We start from the raw sequence: 17,068 nt of genomic DNA, 5'->3' as shown, positions 1-17,068 counted from the left end.
CCCCCCCCCCCGCGGTACTCGCAGCAGGAGGGGGTCCCGCTCCACGTCCAGCCATTAGCAGCGGCGGGATCCTCCTCGCCCTGCCCGATCCACACTGCGGGAAACCACGACTCCCCTGGCGATGAACCCTAGCGGCACGTACCGACTGCGCTGGGACGATCGAAGGATCGGACGTGCATGGCAGAAAACACTCAACGGACCGGCCTTGAAAGACATAATGGGCCTCATACCCATTATTGTCCGGCCCATTGGCAACGAGGCCCGAAGGCTCTCGATCCAGCCCGGCCGCACCAAGCAGCTGAGCGAGCGCGGTCGCCCTCGTCGATCGAATCTCGGTCGCCGTGGCCTCCATGGCCGGCGCCGGCGGACGCACATTCCGGGACAACAACCTCCGTCCTTTCTTCCTCTTAACCGTAACCCACGCATCCGGTCGGATCAGATCAAACACAGTGAGCTTCGGCAAACATACCTTGGGTAAAGGTCCCTTCCATGGACGAAGCGCCGACGGCGCCGTCCTTCTATGCACGATCCGGCGAACAATCTCGATCTTCTCTCCATCGTGCAGCCCCTCACGAGCCAGATCGTCTCTGGGAACCACCTTGTCCACCGTGGTCGCTACTTCCTCTTCCGAGTAACCTGAATGAAAGAATTCACAGATTAGGTCCGACGGCGTAGGAGACGGCGGTGACTCCCCCGGCGGCTCCGCTCCATCCTCGTCCGCATCATCATCGTCAGATCCGGCGAGGGCCCAGAAGCGACCGCCCACCCGGCGGCGATCGCCGGCATCGGGCGGTGGCTCCGCCGTCGGGCGCGGAGATCGCCCCGGATCGCCTCCCTGTCGCCTAACGGTCATGCGATGATGCCCTGTCGCCTAACGGTCATGCGAGTGTTGGTAGACTCTTTCCGATATGTGTGTGAGAACTTGTAGGAGGCGAGGCGGGAGGGCGGAGCAGGGGAAAGGACAAGTCACGCATTGACTGACTTGAGAGGTCACTCTGCGGCAGCAACACCACAAGAAAAAATCAACATCCTCTGGAGTCCTTACTTTTCTTGTTCTTCGCCATGCCACCATAAATTTGCCAGTCATGAAAGTGGTACATACAAGAGAAGGCCTCTCAGCTGAGACATTCACCAAATACCACTGTTAAGTCCCCAGCCTGAACTTGAATTTCGAGTGAAATTGGGAGCTGTGAAAGGTGTGTGGATCATCGGCTTCTTGCCGATGATGTACGCATCACTCTCTCTGCTGATACTCGGCTCAATAGGAAAGCTAATGGTGGTAGCATCTGGAGCTGTAACAAGCCACAACCCTCAAGGGAATTGGGCACATCCATCACTTGCCACACTTGATGGTTTTTTTTTTCCAACCGGGCTCTCACCCTCAAGGGAATTGGGCACATCCATCACTTGCCACACTTGATGGTTGCCCCAAGAGATGTGGCAATCTGAGCTTCGAGTACCCCTTTGGCATCGGATCAAGGTGCTCTCGGGATCCTGACTTCAACCTCATTTGCAATGACACTGCTCAGCCTCCCAGGCTCTTCTTGTGCGACGGAATCACCGAGGTGATCGACAACATCGTTGCTGGTAGCGGTGGGGATTACTACCACACTCACAAAAGCATCAGTACCTCCTTCTGGCGTACCATCCCCATGAAATCTGGTGTCCATGTCTACTACTTGTCTTTCCAACCTCCTGGTAGATCCTTCAGCCGTGGGGAAACCATTCTGAACATCACTGGTTGCGACCTGGATGTGTATTGGGTCAACAGCAACACACACAGAACAACATGGATCTGTACGACTGTGTGCCCGCCCGGACCAAGTTATCACAGAGACCATGGCTAGGCTCAACTGCAGTGGCATCGGATGTTGCCGTTTTCCTATGACAGGCCTGCTTCCTGTTGCTTTTCAGCTCAAATTTGTCCACCACCACGGCAAAACTAGCACCGGAACACGCTCAAACCAGACCTCTATGCTGTGGGATAGAATCAGCATAAGTGACGGTGGCGGCGGCACAGTTTTGTGGAATATAGTGGATCAACAAAATTGTGCTAGCGCCGTGCGAAACAGGACAGCGTATGCTTGTATCGGCAAGCATTCCTTGTGCGGCGACTATAGCGTGACATCAACCGACGGCTACAACTGCATCTGCAGTGCCGGCTATGCAGGCAACCCCTTCATTCAAGATGGCTGTTCCAGAGACAAAGGTAAACTTTCTTTCTTAATCAGGTGACCAAATACATAGCCGTGATTAGGTATTTTGGACATTAGAACTTGAATGCATGCTAACCTTCTACTGGTCAAACTATAGGGTATAATCCAATTCCGAGCAGAGCTAATTGTACCCGTTGGTGTGGTAACATTAGGGTGCCATACCCATTCGGCTTAGAAGAGGGTTGCTTTGCCAGGGAACAATTCCAACTCAACTGTTTTTGGTCAAATTTGACATCATCAGCTGTCCTCATGTTTGAGTTTCAAGAGGTAATGAACCTGAATGTTAACGAAGGGACCATTAAGGTAAGATCTTACCAACCACAATACGAGATATTTCCAGGGCCTCCGGTTTTTGTTCGACATGGCTACATCCATTCTATGGAGTGAGTTGCAGCTAATCTAAGTTGCGTAGAGGCCCAACAGAATATATCTGGTTATGCTTGTGTGAGTATCAAAAGCAAGTGCTTGGCATTAAATGTTGAAATTTACTCTGGTCAAAGTCACTACATTGGTTACCGCTGCAAATGCTCAGATGGCTTCCAAGGAAATCCATACGCCAAAAGTGGATGTCAAGGTACATCTGTTGTGCTGTATCTGTCCATGTTTATTGCTGAAATCAGGAGTGTAGTCGTTACAATGTTTTCACCATCTACCCCGGCTTAAATGGCTTGGAAGAGGTAAAGTGATCGTAGTATTTAAAAGGATCATTAACTCATTTTACATCTTAACTTGTGCACATGATGGGTTGTGGACACATATAGAGAAAATGGGTACGCCCACCTAACTTTCGAAAAAGAGTTGTAGTACACATTTATTAGAAGGTGTGTGCTAATTTTAAAAGCATATGATGCCTCGAACTTTACACCCAAAGTTGCATCTATGTACTCCCTCCGTCCGGAAATACTCTTTTAATCCATTTTGATGACAAGTATTTTCGGACGGAGGGAGTATATCATTTAATTGGATAATAACAATAGTTTTCCATGTTAACTGGATGACCTATTGCATTCTGTCTTATGTAATATGCATATACATTTTTTAGTGCATCTTATCAAGATCTTTTAGTTTCAGATATTAATGAATGCCTTCAACCAAACATCTGTAAAGGGGACTGCCATAATATCGAAGGAAGCTTCTATTGTACCGATTGTCCTCACAATACTGAGTACGATCTAGACAAAATGCAGTGTACAACAACGGAACGACACATTCTGCTTTCAGGTAAAACTAAACTGTTGTTATATTGATTTGTTAAAATAAATACAAGGAAACTTAAAGAGCATAATCTCTTCAGGTATTTTCATTGGGTTGTCTGGTGTTTTCGGCATTCTAGCTCTGAGTTTTAGTGCAGTACTTTTAATTCATAGATGGAAAATAAATGTTCAACAGCAATTACGGAAGAAGTATTTTCGGAAGAACCAAGGTCTTCTTCTAGAAACGTTGATATCATCAGATGAAAGTGCAAATGACAAAACAAAGATTTTCTCGTTAGAAGATCTAGAAAAAGCAACAAATAACTTCGATCCTACACTTATCATCGGCTCCGGGGGGCATGGCATGGTTTATAAAGGCATATTATCTGATCAGTCTGTTGTTGCAATAAAAAAGTCTAAGGTCATCAAGCAGTGTGAGATTAGTCAATTCATCAATGAGGTTGCAGTCCTGTCTCAGATAAATCACAGAAATATTGTAAAGCTCTTCGGATGTTGTCTTGAAACGGAGATTCCACTCTTGGTGTATGACTTTGTATCCAGTGGCTCACTATCTCAAGTTCTTCATGCTGATTCAAGTGATGGTTTTTCTTTGTCTTGGAGTGATTACTTGAGGATTGCCCTGGAAACAGCAGGAGCTCTATCATATCTCCACTCTTCAGCTTCAATATCAATCTTCCATCGTGATGTGAAGTCCTCAAATATTCTCCTGGACGAGAACTACACAGCTAAAGTTTCAGATTTTGGTGCTTCTAGACTGGTTCCAATTGATCAAACACACATTGTTACCAATGTGCAAGGTACATTTGGGTACTTAGATCCAGAGTATTTCCATACCAGACAGCTGAACGGGAAGAGCGACGTGTACAGCTTTGGTGTGGTACTTGTGGAGTTGCTTCTCAGAATGAAACCTATTTTCACGAGCACATCAAGCACCATACAGAACTTGTCAAGCTACTTCCTCCAGGAGTTTCGTGAGGGAGGGATAACAGGTATTGTCAACTCTCAGATCCTCGAGGAAGCAAGTGAGGAAGAGATCAACAATGTTGCCAGTATTGCTGAGGCATGCTTAAGACTGCGCGGTGCAGAAAGACCCACCATGAAACAAGTTGAGGTGAAATTGCAGATTCTACGAACCAAAAGGACGAAGTTATTCCAAGTGGATCCAATAAATGAAGAACAAATGCAGTCAAGATTACAAACTCGAAGAGCTAGAGTTGCTCTCCAGTCGTCTACGATGCATTTGGGTGACAGAATCAAGTTACGGTCAAGAGACAACCAATGATACTATGGCTTACATGTTCTCTTTTACAAGAATTATATAACTTACCTACATGTTAGAGTTCGTGGCATCTGCTTGTCGACCATGCTACATGTGTTTATTGAATTTTTGTAGTAGATGATGATATTTTCTTTCGTAAACTCTGTCGATTGGGATTGTATTATAGGCAGTCAATAAAACATAGCTTGTTCCCCCTACTAGGTAGGGTTACAGGTATTGTAATGGTACAAGTTTCCTATTGTAATGGGATTTCCTTGTACGTTTTCATGTGTTCTTCTTGGCTTGTTGCTTCTTCTGTACTTTGTTTATGCAAACTGATTATTATCTGGAAGTGTCAAGTGAGTTGCTGGCCTGTAATATTGATCATATGTTCGACAACACATGTTGGCGCGGATTTATCGTTTTTGGCATCTTGGCGTTCTCTCCTAGCACAAATGACAGGCAGTTCGGTGTGTGTTATTAGAGAGAGAGAGAGAGAGAATTGGAGCATTAATTGAAGAAATAAAGATCCATATTGCCTTTTTTTCAGGGTGCAAAAAACGGTGAGCACATCATTTCCCTTGGTCACAAATTTCTCAGTTCCGAACCCGGGTGCAATATCCGTTCATGACCAAGCTAAATAACAAATCATAGGATGAATGCTTTGCCGTGTAATAATTCATACTGACATGTCAATTAGAAATGCATGACGGAATACAAAGGTGATCTTGTTCCATTCCAAAGCTTACGATCACAATACTTTGTACTAGTACTATTTTGTAGTACAATTCATTAATTTAACTAGCACATATGCCCGTGCGTTGCAACGGGAGATAAAATAGTATGCATTTAAAGTCAGTGAGAATTATATGTGCAAGCAAAACCCTGTGTGCACATGAAAAAGGAACATTTAGCTTCTCGATTTCGTCACGTGTGAAGGAATCAATCCGCTATTTCTCCATTCATGGACTGAGAGCATTTAAGAGTTTTGTTACGTCATCATAGCCGGAGAAGGCCCATGAGTTATTCAATCTACTCTTTCAATCGAGGGGATTTTAAGGTATAAAGTTTCTGAATATTCTAGAAAACATCAATAAGTTTTTACATCATGAACTGTTTTTTGAAAATTATGTACACTTTTAGAAAAGCGCGAACAAAATATGAAAGGGTACATCTTCTAAAATTCACAAACATTTTCTGAAAACACCAACTTTTTTATAAAAACATGAACATTATTTCAATTTGTGAACATTTTTTAAAAGGGAACATGTTGAAAATTCATAAGATTTTTAGAACATGTGTATCTTTTATACACGGACATAATTTTTAATTTTGAAAGTTTCACTAAAACATGAATATTTTCAAATTAGGAGCATTTTATGAAATGTCATTTTCTATTTAGATATCTCAAACAATTTTTAAAAACAATAATTGTTTTAGAAAATGGGCAAAATTTTGCAAGTTTCTAATATTTTTTAAAATGGCAACAAAATTTTGGAATTCTGAACATTTTCCAAAATTTATTTATTTATTATTTTGAACGTGTTTGAGAATTTTTTATTTATGAAATAAATTCAAAAGAAAAAATAAACTTAGAAGGGAAAAAAGGAGAAGGAAAGGACAATAAGAATAGAAGTAAAACACATAAAGGAAGAAAAATGGGGCAGCCTATTATTGATTGTCCTATGCGAAAATATGACTATATGTCCCCCAATGCGGAAAATAGAATTTACACAGCTTTGTGGACAGAAAAATAAGCTGGCTGGCTTCACTGGGCCACAGCATGCGGACCACGTACGAAAATTCTTTTTCTAGCAAATTCACAAACATTTTCTGAAAACACCAACTTTTTTATAAAAACATGAACATTATTTCAATTTGTGAACATTTTTTAAAAGGGAACATGTTGAAAATTCATAAGATTTTTAGAACATGTGTATCTTTTGTACACGGAAATTATTTTTAATTCTGAAAGTTTCACTAAAACATGAATATTTTTCAAATTAGGAGCATTTTATTAAATGCCATTTTCTATTTAGAAATCTTGAAATTTTTTTAAAAACAATAATTGTTTTAGAAATTGGCAAATTTTTGCAAGTTGCGAATATTTTTTTAAATAGCAACAAAATTTTGGAATTCTGAACATTTTTTAAAATTTATTTATTTTTTATTCTGAACGTTTTTGACAATTTTTTATTTATGAAATAAATTCTAAAATAAAAAATAAACTTTGAAGGGAAAAAAGGAGAAGGAAAGGACAATAAAAATAGAAGTAAAACATAGAAAGGAAGAAAAATGGGGCAGCCTATTATTGATTGTCCTATGCGAAAATCTGACTATTTGTCGCCTGCTGCGGAAAATAGAAATTACACAGCTGCGTGGACAGAAAAATAAGTTGGCTGGCTTCACTAGGCCACAGCGCGCGGCCCACGTACGAAAATTCTTTTTCTAGCAGACAAACGCATAAAATTTAGTACCACCTCGGTTAGAAAAAAATTTCTTTTCGGCGGTGAACGGATGAAAATTTTGACGAAACGCACCTTGCTTTATTAGTAGGTATAGATTACCTGGACATAAACTCAACACCCTACCTTGCACAGTACCAGACAAGTATATTGTACTCCCTTCAATCAATATTAATTGACGTTGCTTTAGTACAATTTAGTAGAAAGTAAGTTGTACTAAAGCAGCGTCAATTAATATGGATCGGAGGGAGTACTATTTTGTTCAAAAATATTACACTATCGATGATTAGTTAAATTTCAATCCCAGTCGTGAGTTCACGAAAGGAAATATATAACAAATAGGCCATGTAAATTTCACTAAACGCATCTAGCGCGCTAGACTAGCTGATTCCATGAACTCTTGCTGCAAGTCATAGCACCCTTGGCTCGACTCTAAGTTGACTCTGCAACCCAATTCCGTGGCTGACGACTGGAAATCAACTTCAGCTCCTTGAGTTAACAAGGTTGGCTGTGTTTGTTCTTCATTGCTTGGATCTTGACATGAGCTTGCTCTAGTTGTTCGTAAAGTCTGCAACTCAATCTCAACTTGTTTCATGGTGGGTCTTTCTTCACCATGCAGTCTTAAGCACCGTTCCGCGAGAGTGGCGACATTGATAATCTCTTCCTCAGTTGCTTCCTCAAGGACTTGAGAATTCAGTATATCGGCGATCCCTCCCTCGCTTAACTCCCTTAGGAAGTAGTTTGATAAATTCTGCATTGTGCCTGATTCACTTGTGATGATAGGCTTCATTCGAAGAAGCAACTCCACTAGTACCACACCAAAACTATACACATCACTCTTCTCATTTAACTGTCTGGTATGAAAATACTCTGGATCTAAGTACCCAAATGTACCTTGCACATTCGTAACAATGTGCGTTTGGTTGATTGGAACCAATCTAGAAGCACCAAAATCTGAAACTTTAGCTGTGTATTTCCCGTCCAGGGTATATTTGACGATTTCACGTCACGATGGAAGATTGACATTGAAGCCGCGGAGTGGAGATAAGATAGTGCTCCTGCTGTTTCCATGGCAATCCTTAAGTAATCATCCCAGAACAAAGAAAAACTATTGCTTGAGTCCGCATGGAGGAATTGAGACAGTGAGCCACCAGACATATGTTCATAGACGAGCAGTGGAACCTCAGTTTCTAGACAACAGCCAAAGAGCTTTACAATGTTTCTATGGTTTATTTGCGAGAGGATTGCGACCTCATTGATGAATTGAGTGATCCCTGCCTGCTCAATAACCTTAGGCCTTTTTATTGCAACCACACGTTGATCAGATAATATGCCTTTATAAACCGTGCCATGGCCCCCACTCCCAATGATGCGTGCCCTATCAAAGTTGTCTGTTGCTTTTTCTAGCTCTTGTAACGAGAAAATCTTTGCTTTGTCATTTGCACTTTCATCAGATGATATCAACGTTTCAAGGAGAAGACCATGGTTCCTCTGGAAACAATTCTTCCGTAGTTGCCGTTGAACATTTCTATTCCATCTACGAATGAGAAATGTTGCACTAAAACTCAGAGCTAGAATGCCGAAGCCAGCACACAACCCAATAATAATACCTGAAGCCATGAAGCTCTTTTAAGTTTCTTTTTATACTTTTTATCAAATATAACAACAATTTAGTGTTACCTGAAAGCAGAATATGTTGTTTTGTTGTTGTACACTGCATTTTGTCCAGATCATACTCGGTACTGCGAGGACACTCCGTACAATAGAAGCTTCCTTCAATATTATGGCAGTTCCCTTTACAGATGTTTGGTTGGAGGCATTCATTAATATCTGAAATTAACAAGATCTTGTGCGTCAATGAAGTAATTAAATAACATAGCACAGAGTACATGCCTCGATTAACACAAAATACAATTGACTGTAACCTACATAGATGGTATAAAGCAAATAGAAAGTGGAGTAGTAATTTTCGCAATGTAATGACAATTCACCAGCAAAAAGAACACACATATTTTTATATGTTTGTGCAACTTCTTTGTAGAAATTTAACAATTACTCTCTTCATTTCACAATAAAACACATAATGTGGGAGTTAATGAGAAATTATCATGCGTGCCATATTAAATGACATACTATGAACGGGCCATAGACCAAATACATTCTCAATGAACAAATACTTTGAAGCAGAAACTCCCGATGCCAAGTTCTGATTTAATATGGCATCTAGTAGTAGTTCTGATTTTCTCTAACGGCAGTTTGGGTGTTTGGTATTTTGGAATATTTCCAACAAGTTTTACGCACTAAAATATACCTCACGTCAAAAAGTCTCTACAAGATCAAATGTTGTGACTCCCACTTGAGAGCCAATGATCAGCCATCCAGCCTACATGTAAGAGTATAAATTTGCTTCACTGATATATGCTAGCCTAGATTAATTTCCAAGTTGGGGTTCTAACTTCTAAGCATACTTCATGAAAAATTTAGGGACCCGTCTTCTCCCAATTTTGCACTTACTTAATCTTTTGGGCAAACTCAAATTACCCAGGTACTCCAGTGATGAGCAACATTCACTGTTAGCCTTTCAATAAATATGTAAGTACAAACACTGTTCGTCTTTGAACAAATATGTAAGTACAAACACTGTAAAACTAGTTTTCATGATGTACATAGAAAATCTATATAGGCTTTATCAATAAACATCTAGACATATACTCCCTCTGTTCCTAAATATAAGTCTCTGTAGAGATTTCACTATGAACTACATACGGATGTATATAAATGCATTTTAAGTGTGGATTCATTCATTTTGCTCCGTATGTAGTCCACCTAGTGAAATCTCTACAAAGACTTACATTTAGGAACGGAGGGAGTAGATGTTTGGCAGAGTAGTTTTCAAGTATTTTAAGATGGAGGTAGTAACATTGGTACTCCCTCTGTTCCAAACTGTAAAGCGACCACACATCCAAAGATTTCAACCTAAAAATAACTAAACCAATATAATGTGATTTATGTACTCCCTCCATCCGGAAATACTTGTCATCAAAATGAATAAAAGGGGATGTATCTAGATGTATTTTAGTTTTAGATACATCCTTTTTTGTCCATTTTGATGACAAGTATTTCCGGACGAAGGGAGTAATACCTAAGTGATGCCATTGGACAATACTTCTAGATACAAATCCAATGGTACAAGTGTTGGTCAAACTTGACTCTTGAGACGTGTTTTACACTTTGGAATGGCGAAGAAAATCCTAATTAATGGATAATGAAAGTTATCTTGTATGCACGACATGCGTGCAACGGAAGCCAGAAACAATCTACTAGGTAGATGCCATATGAAATTGAAATGGTTATATACATTATGTGCGATGCGTGCATGCATGTGTGTGAGAGATAGAGGGTACCTCGACAGCCATTTTGGATGTATGGGTTTCCTTTGAAGCCGTCAGTGCATTTACAACGATAACCGACATAGGTGTCTTCTTTAGTAGCTTCAGAAAATCTATAGTCAATTGTAGCATTTACTCCCACGCACCTGCTGTTGATACTCACACAAGCATATCCAGATGTATCAAGTTGGGCTTCTAGGCAACTTAGATTGGCAGCTACCCACTGCAGAGAGGATAAAAACTCATAACCCACAAAAAGGATGCGTCCTCCAGATATTTGTTCTACAGGGCTATGGTCGTTGTACTCAAAGGTCCCTTTTTCAATATTCATGCCGGCCACCTCAAAATCCTCCAGCATTAGAACAGCCGATGACGTTGTATTTGTGCAGTTGAGTTGAAACTCTTCCCGGGCAAAGCAACCCTCTTCTAAGCCAAACGGGAATTCCACAGTAATGTTACCACACCGACGAGTACAGTCAACCCTACTCGGAATTGGATTATACCCTAGTTTGAGTGGTAGAAGGTTAGTACATATTCAAGTTTCAACGCCTATAAAATACCTAACGAAGTTGTATGTGTCCAGTCGCTTGATTGACAGTAGTTACCTTTGTCTTTGGAGCAGCCTTCTTTAATGAAGGGGTTGCCTGAATAGCCGGGGTTGCAGACGCAGATGTAGCCTTCTACATCGTAGCAGTCGGAGTGTTTGCTGACACAGGCGTATGCTGTCCTGTCTCGCATGGCAGCAACACAGTTGGGTTGATCCACTATTTGCCACAAAATCATGACACCACCATCATCTGTTATACTGATTCTATCCCACAGTGGAGCAGTCCGGTTAGACTTAGACCCTGCACCGTTGTTGATTTTTTTGTGCCCCTGGACAAATTTAAGGTGAAAAGCACCATTGTCAAGGCCACCAACATTAAAACTACAACAGCCGGTGCCGTTACAATGGTGCCTAGCCACCGTCTCTGTGATCCCTTGGTCTGGGCACACAGTTCTGCAGGCCCGTGTGGTAGTGCCGGCATTGTCATTGACCCAATACACGTCCAGGTCACAGCCGGTGATGTTTAGAGCTGTTTGCCCGATGTACAAAGGACCTCCCGGGCGGTTTGAAAGACCAGTCATAGACATGGACACCAGGTTTCATGAGGATGGTATGCCGGAAGGAGGTACTGAAGATTTTGTCAAGAATGTCATCATCCTGAAAGCTAACGGCAAGGTCATCGAGCACCTCACTGATGCCGTCGCTCAGGAAGAGCGTGGGGGGCTTAGTGGTGTCGTTGCAAGCAAGTGAGATTAAAATCTGGACCACGGGAGCACCTGGATCCGATGCCGAAGGGGTAGTCGACGCTCAGATTGCCGCAGCTCGTTGGGCAACCTTCAAGAGTGGCACCTGGATGTGCCCAACTCCCTTCAGGATCGTGGCTGGCTACAGCCACGGATGCTGGCAGAAAGAGTGATGCATACATCATTGGCAGCAAGACGGCCATGATCTATCTATACACCTTATGTGGCCCCTCAACTTTCACTCAAGAAATCCAAGTCAGGCACCAGAGCGACGATGTATATATGTTATCCAATCGAAGAAGACACAGTGAATGGCCATAAGAAGAACCCATCCTGGACTGAACTCCGGTGCCTGTGGCTGTGGTTGATTTGATGAGTGACTGATCGAGTGAGACCGAGATGGCCACATTATAGAATACATAGAGGGCTACTTTTCATGTGATCGACCGGCAACCTCTCCAAGTCGAGTCAATGCCTACCGTCTTGTGCAGGTTAAGTTATTCAAGCCCATCAAAGGGGGCATTATATTGACAAGTCTTTGCCAGATGGCGGATTTCTACCCACAATGAATCACATCGCAATATTTGGCTTGTGGTTCATATGCTGCACGGAGAGAAGAATTGCTATCATGACAGGAAATTCATGCCAAACTTAATGGAGAAAGGCACAGCTGAAAACCCTTGCCGTGTAAATTGAGGCCAACATATGAGCAGGCAAAGCAACGACAATCTGCGCAGAAAACTGACGAGTAGGGTCTCGCGCAATTGATTGTGGATGCTGTCCTCATCAACCATAGCAGCTGTTTGCAATCTTAAGTCCTTTCTAGTGGAAGATAAGCTTACTAACAGCTACTAACAGTATCTGAATTCATCCCCAATTTTAGCTGTTGTTTGTTCAAGCTGCACCCATGTGCATACAGAAGCAAAATATTGTGACCGCTGGCAAGTAGTTAGAGATGCAGACTCAAGTGGAAATTAACAAGACATGCGCACCTGTACACGGATTCCACGCCTGTAGCTGTTGTTGATTTGATAAGTGTAGTGAGGCCGACATGGACATTGTCATATTATTATACAGGGCTACTTTTAATGGGGTCGACCTGCGACCTCGCAAGTCAGTCAATTCATGCCGGCTTGTGCAGGATATTCTAGCCCATCAAAGAGGGCATTGACAAGTCTTGGCGGGCCGGCTGATTTCTACCCACAGCGGATCACATCGCAATATTAGTCTTGTGGTTCATGCTGCACAGAGAAAATAATTGCTAACATGACAGGGGAAGGGGATTCATGCCAAAATAGTTACTACTGAAAGCTCTTGCCGTGCAAATTGATGGTAACATATGAGCTAGTGAGAAGGCCAGCAATCTGCAAAGAAACTCATGTGAATGTGAAACCGTACCGCGCAATCGATTGTGGATGCCGTCCCCATCAACCCTGGCAGCCGTCGGGCAATCTTCAGTCTCGCCTAGTTGAAGATAAGATAACTTACTTACTTACAGCTAGTAACAGTACCTGAAATCATCCCCAATTTCAGCTGCTCTTTGCTCAGGCTGCACCTGGAACCGAGGGCATATCGGAGTAAAAATTCTGGCCGCTGGAGAGAGGTTAGATATACAGAAGTCAATCTGCAAAGAAACTCATGTCAATGTGGAACCGTACCGCGCAATCGGTTGTGGATGACATCCCCATCAACCCTGGCAGCCGTCTGGCAATCTTCAGCCCCGCCTAGTAGAAGATAAGCTAACTGACAGCTACTAACAGTAAATGTCAAGAGAGAGCGGGGTAGACCGAATTTGACATGGGGGAATCCGTTAAGAGAGATCTGAAGAATTGGAGTATCATTAAAGAGCTAGCTATTGACAGGGGTGCGTGGAAGCTTGCTATCCATGTGACAGAGCCATGACCTGGTTGCGAGATCTTATGGGTTTCACCTCTAGCCTACCCCAACTTGTTTGGGACTAAAGGCTTTGTTGTTGTTGTTGTTGTTGTTGTTGTTGTTGTTGTTGAGGGGTGGACGAGCACAGATAGGAATGTGGTCGCACCACGCATTGGGTTGGGCCCTCGTTTTTTGCCTGGGGAAATGAAGGAAATAAAATGGAAAGACGGCCCAAGCCCATAATGCGGCCCATACTCGAGCGTTCTTGTCCTGACTTATTGGTAGTGTTTGTGCGGGTGAAAGGGTGACAATATCGTTGCTTCAATCCGATTGAATCCTCTTTATCAAAGTCTCAAAAGTGTTTCTAAAAAATCATTTTCCCCTAAAAAAGTTCTATAACTTCACTACCAAACAACATTTTTTTAGTTTCCATGCCCCGTCCGATCCATATTGCATCGTTGAGCATCAATAAACAATAAAAAAAACAAAAAGATGACATATACACCAAAAGTAGACAGTAACCTAAATGGATCTCGCGAGTGGTTAGATTTCGCCAGGCCAACAAGAGAGGGTCCCTTTGTGATCCACCGGATCTGGGTGTTGGTTGGGTTCTTAGTAGGGTTAAGGGTTGAGGGAGACGCTGTTGAGGCCATTGCGGCGCCTGTGAATAAGTCTCCCCAGGCTTCGTACACAGTTAGGCGGGGCTCTTGCCTTCGTCTAGGAGCCAGCAGGGTGAGGGATCCCCTGATCTCGTCAAGATCATGGGCTACAATGTCTGGAGAGACCGACACTGTCCGGGTTGGACCTTAGATGGGTGGTGGTTCTATGTAGACATAGTCTTCTTCCTCTTTGCCGGTATGATATTTTTGCTGCTGTTCTTCCTCTTTCTTTATGTTGTTGCTGGACGGATATTCTGCTTTGCCCGGGCGGTTGGCCCGGCCGCGGCGACGGAGCCAGATTTTAGTTCTCTTCCTTCTGGAAGGGTCACATATATAGTGGTACTCAAAGCCATGGATGGCGAAGACTGATGCAGGTGTGTTGGATGCACATGTGTTTCCTTGTCTTTTCGGTGCCAGGGCGAAGAAAAGGGGAAGCGGCATGGCAGCGATTAAGCCGTTGTTGAAGATGATGATCTGTTTGGGTCTTGTTACAGATTCTTGTGTTGCATGGGTCTTCTCGCAAGGTTAGGGATGGTACACAGGGTTTCGGAGATCTTCGTGTTTACAGGTAGTGTTAGGATGCTCTTTGTTATTCTGGTTTAGTGTGTGTGTTAGAATGTGCTTGTACGGGTTAAAGACTATTATTTCGTGATTTGAATACAAGCATACTTTCAAAAAGAAAAGATGATTGTTTGAAGCAATTTTTTGACAAACATAGTATAAGATACACTCTCACAAACACGTATCTACACTCATCCCTATAAACATAAGCATGTACACCCTATCCATCTCTATGGCCTTCACACTAAAAAACATTCCATATTTATATTTACGAGACACCAAAGCATCAACTTTTTTTGAACATAGTACAGACGCAAGCGCTCATATATACGTGCATACACTCGCCCCTATGAACGCACAGACGCACACCCTACCCCTATGAGCACCTCCATGAGACTGAGCCGGAATATCATCTTGAAATTTTACAAAGTCACCGTAGGCGCCTCGTAGTCGATGAGAACGTCTCCTCCCACTGAAAGTGTATTGCCAGAAATCCTGAAATAAATCTAGCAATAAATGTGAGCACCAGGATTTGAACCCTGATGGGCTGGGGATACCACTGTCATAGGTTGGTTCGCCCAAAACGTCAACTTTGCACTGGTAGAAAAAGAGGCTTCCGTCCAGCCCCATTAGTCGCGAAACTGTAGGAACCGCGACTAATGAAGTCTTTAGTCGCGGTTCGGCGGACGAACCGCGACCAAAGGCCTGGGCCCAGGGCGCTCGGTGGCCAGCTGGTGCACGTGAGGGGATTTAGTCGCGGTTGGCCAGGCCAACCGCGACTAAAGGTGCCCAAAGGCCTTTAGTCGCGGTTGGCCAGGCCAACCGCGACTAAAGCTCCTCCCCTATATATACCAGTTCAGCACGCTCACTTAGCCATTTGGTGCCACTTCTCTTCACAAGATTCACAAGGGGGTGTAGGTTTGCTTTTGGTTCCTCTTATGCACACAAGGTGTTTGATGAAATGCCCCAAGAGGGTGAAACAAACATGATATGAAGTGTTGGAGCCACACTTGAGGTTCCTCAGTTATTTTTTCCTCCTCGATCGCGGTTAGCAACTTGAACCTTTCATGCATGTGTGTCATTGATAAAATATGCATGTGTGTTGTTCATTGTTTAATTTCTATTGTTTATAGCTAGTTAGTTTAACAAATGCATGATGGTTAATTATATATTTTATATTATAATAATGCAGATGAATCGGCAATGGATGTACGGTAACCGACTCTCCCGCGAGTTCACTACGGGTTTGAAAGATTTCCTCGTAGTGGCTAATGCGAACAAGCAGAAGGGTTTTGTTATCTGTCCATGTGTTGAATGTAAGAATCAGAAGGGTTACTCTTCCTCAAGAGAAGTTCACCTGCACCTGCTTCGGCACGGTTTCATGCCAAGCTATAATTGTTGGACCAAGCATGGAGAAAGAGGGGTTATAATGGAAGAAGATGAAGAAGGGGATGATTTCATCGATGAAAGCTATCTTGCTCATTTCGGTGATACTTTCATGGAGGATGCTGAAGGTGAAGGGGAAGGTGAAGGGGAAGGTGAAGGTGAAGAAGAGGCACGTGATGAGACCGTTGATGATCTTGGTCGGACCATTGCTGATGCACGGAGACGCTGCGAAACTGAAAAGGAGAGGGAGAATTTGGATCGCATGTTAGAGGATCACAGAAAGTCGTTGTACCCCGGATGCGATGATGGTCTGAAAAAGCTGGGCTGCACACTGGATTTGCTGAAATGGAAGGCACAGGCAGGTGTAGCTGACTCAGCATTTGAAAACTTGCTGAAAATGTTGAAGAATATGTTTCCAAAGAATAACGAGTTGCCCGCCAGTACGTACGAAGCAAAGAAGGTTGTCTGCCCTCTAGGTTTAGAGGTTCTGAAGATACATGCATGCATCAACGACTGCATCCTCTACCGCGGTGAATACGAGAATTTGAATGAATGCCCGGTATGCACTGCCTTGCGTTATAAGATCAGAGGCGATGACCCTGGTGACGATGTTGAGGGCGAGAAACCCAGGAAGAGGGTTCCCGCCAAGGTGATGTGGTATGCTCCTATAATACCACGGTTGAAACGTCTGTTCAGGAACAAAGAGCATGCCAAGTTGTTGCGATGGCACAAAAGGACCGTAAGTCGGACGGGGA

The 17,068-nt window shown here is 43.0% G+C and overlaps 1 protein-coding gene and 1 pseudogene across 1 annotated transcript; one reads left to right on the top strand and one right to left on the bottom strand.

The window, feature by feature from the left end:
* Positions 1-350: 350 nt before the first annotated feature.
* Positions 351-4,712, top strand: LOC119280311 (wall-associated receptor kinase 2-like). Its single transcript, XM_037561202.1, is given in 7 exon segments — positions 351-413; positions 1,157-1,356; positions 1,412-1,814; positions 1,816-2,209; positions 2,314-2,790; positions 3,288-3,437; positions 3,511-4,712. Coding segments are annotated over 7 exon segments (2,889 nt in total).
* Positions 4,713-7,278: 2,566 nt separating this feature from the next.
* On the bottom strand, positions 7,279-12,175 carry LOC119278922 (annotated as a pseudogene).
* Between the last annotated feature and the right edge of the window lie 4,893 nt (positions 12,176-17,068).

Source organism: Triticum dicoccoides, chromosome 3B (assembly GCF_002162155.2).
Source record: "Triticum dicoccoides isolate Atlit2015 ecotype Zavitan chromosome 3B, WEW_v2.0, whole genome shotgun sequence".
Taxonomy (NCBI): domain Eukaryota; kingdom Viridiplantae; phylum Streptophyta; class Magnoliopsida; order Poales; family Poaceae; genus Triticum; species Triticum dicoccoides.
Note: the sequence above shows the minus strand (reverse complement) of the source record. Positions and strands in the feature narration are given on the sequence as shown.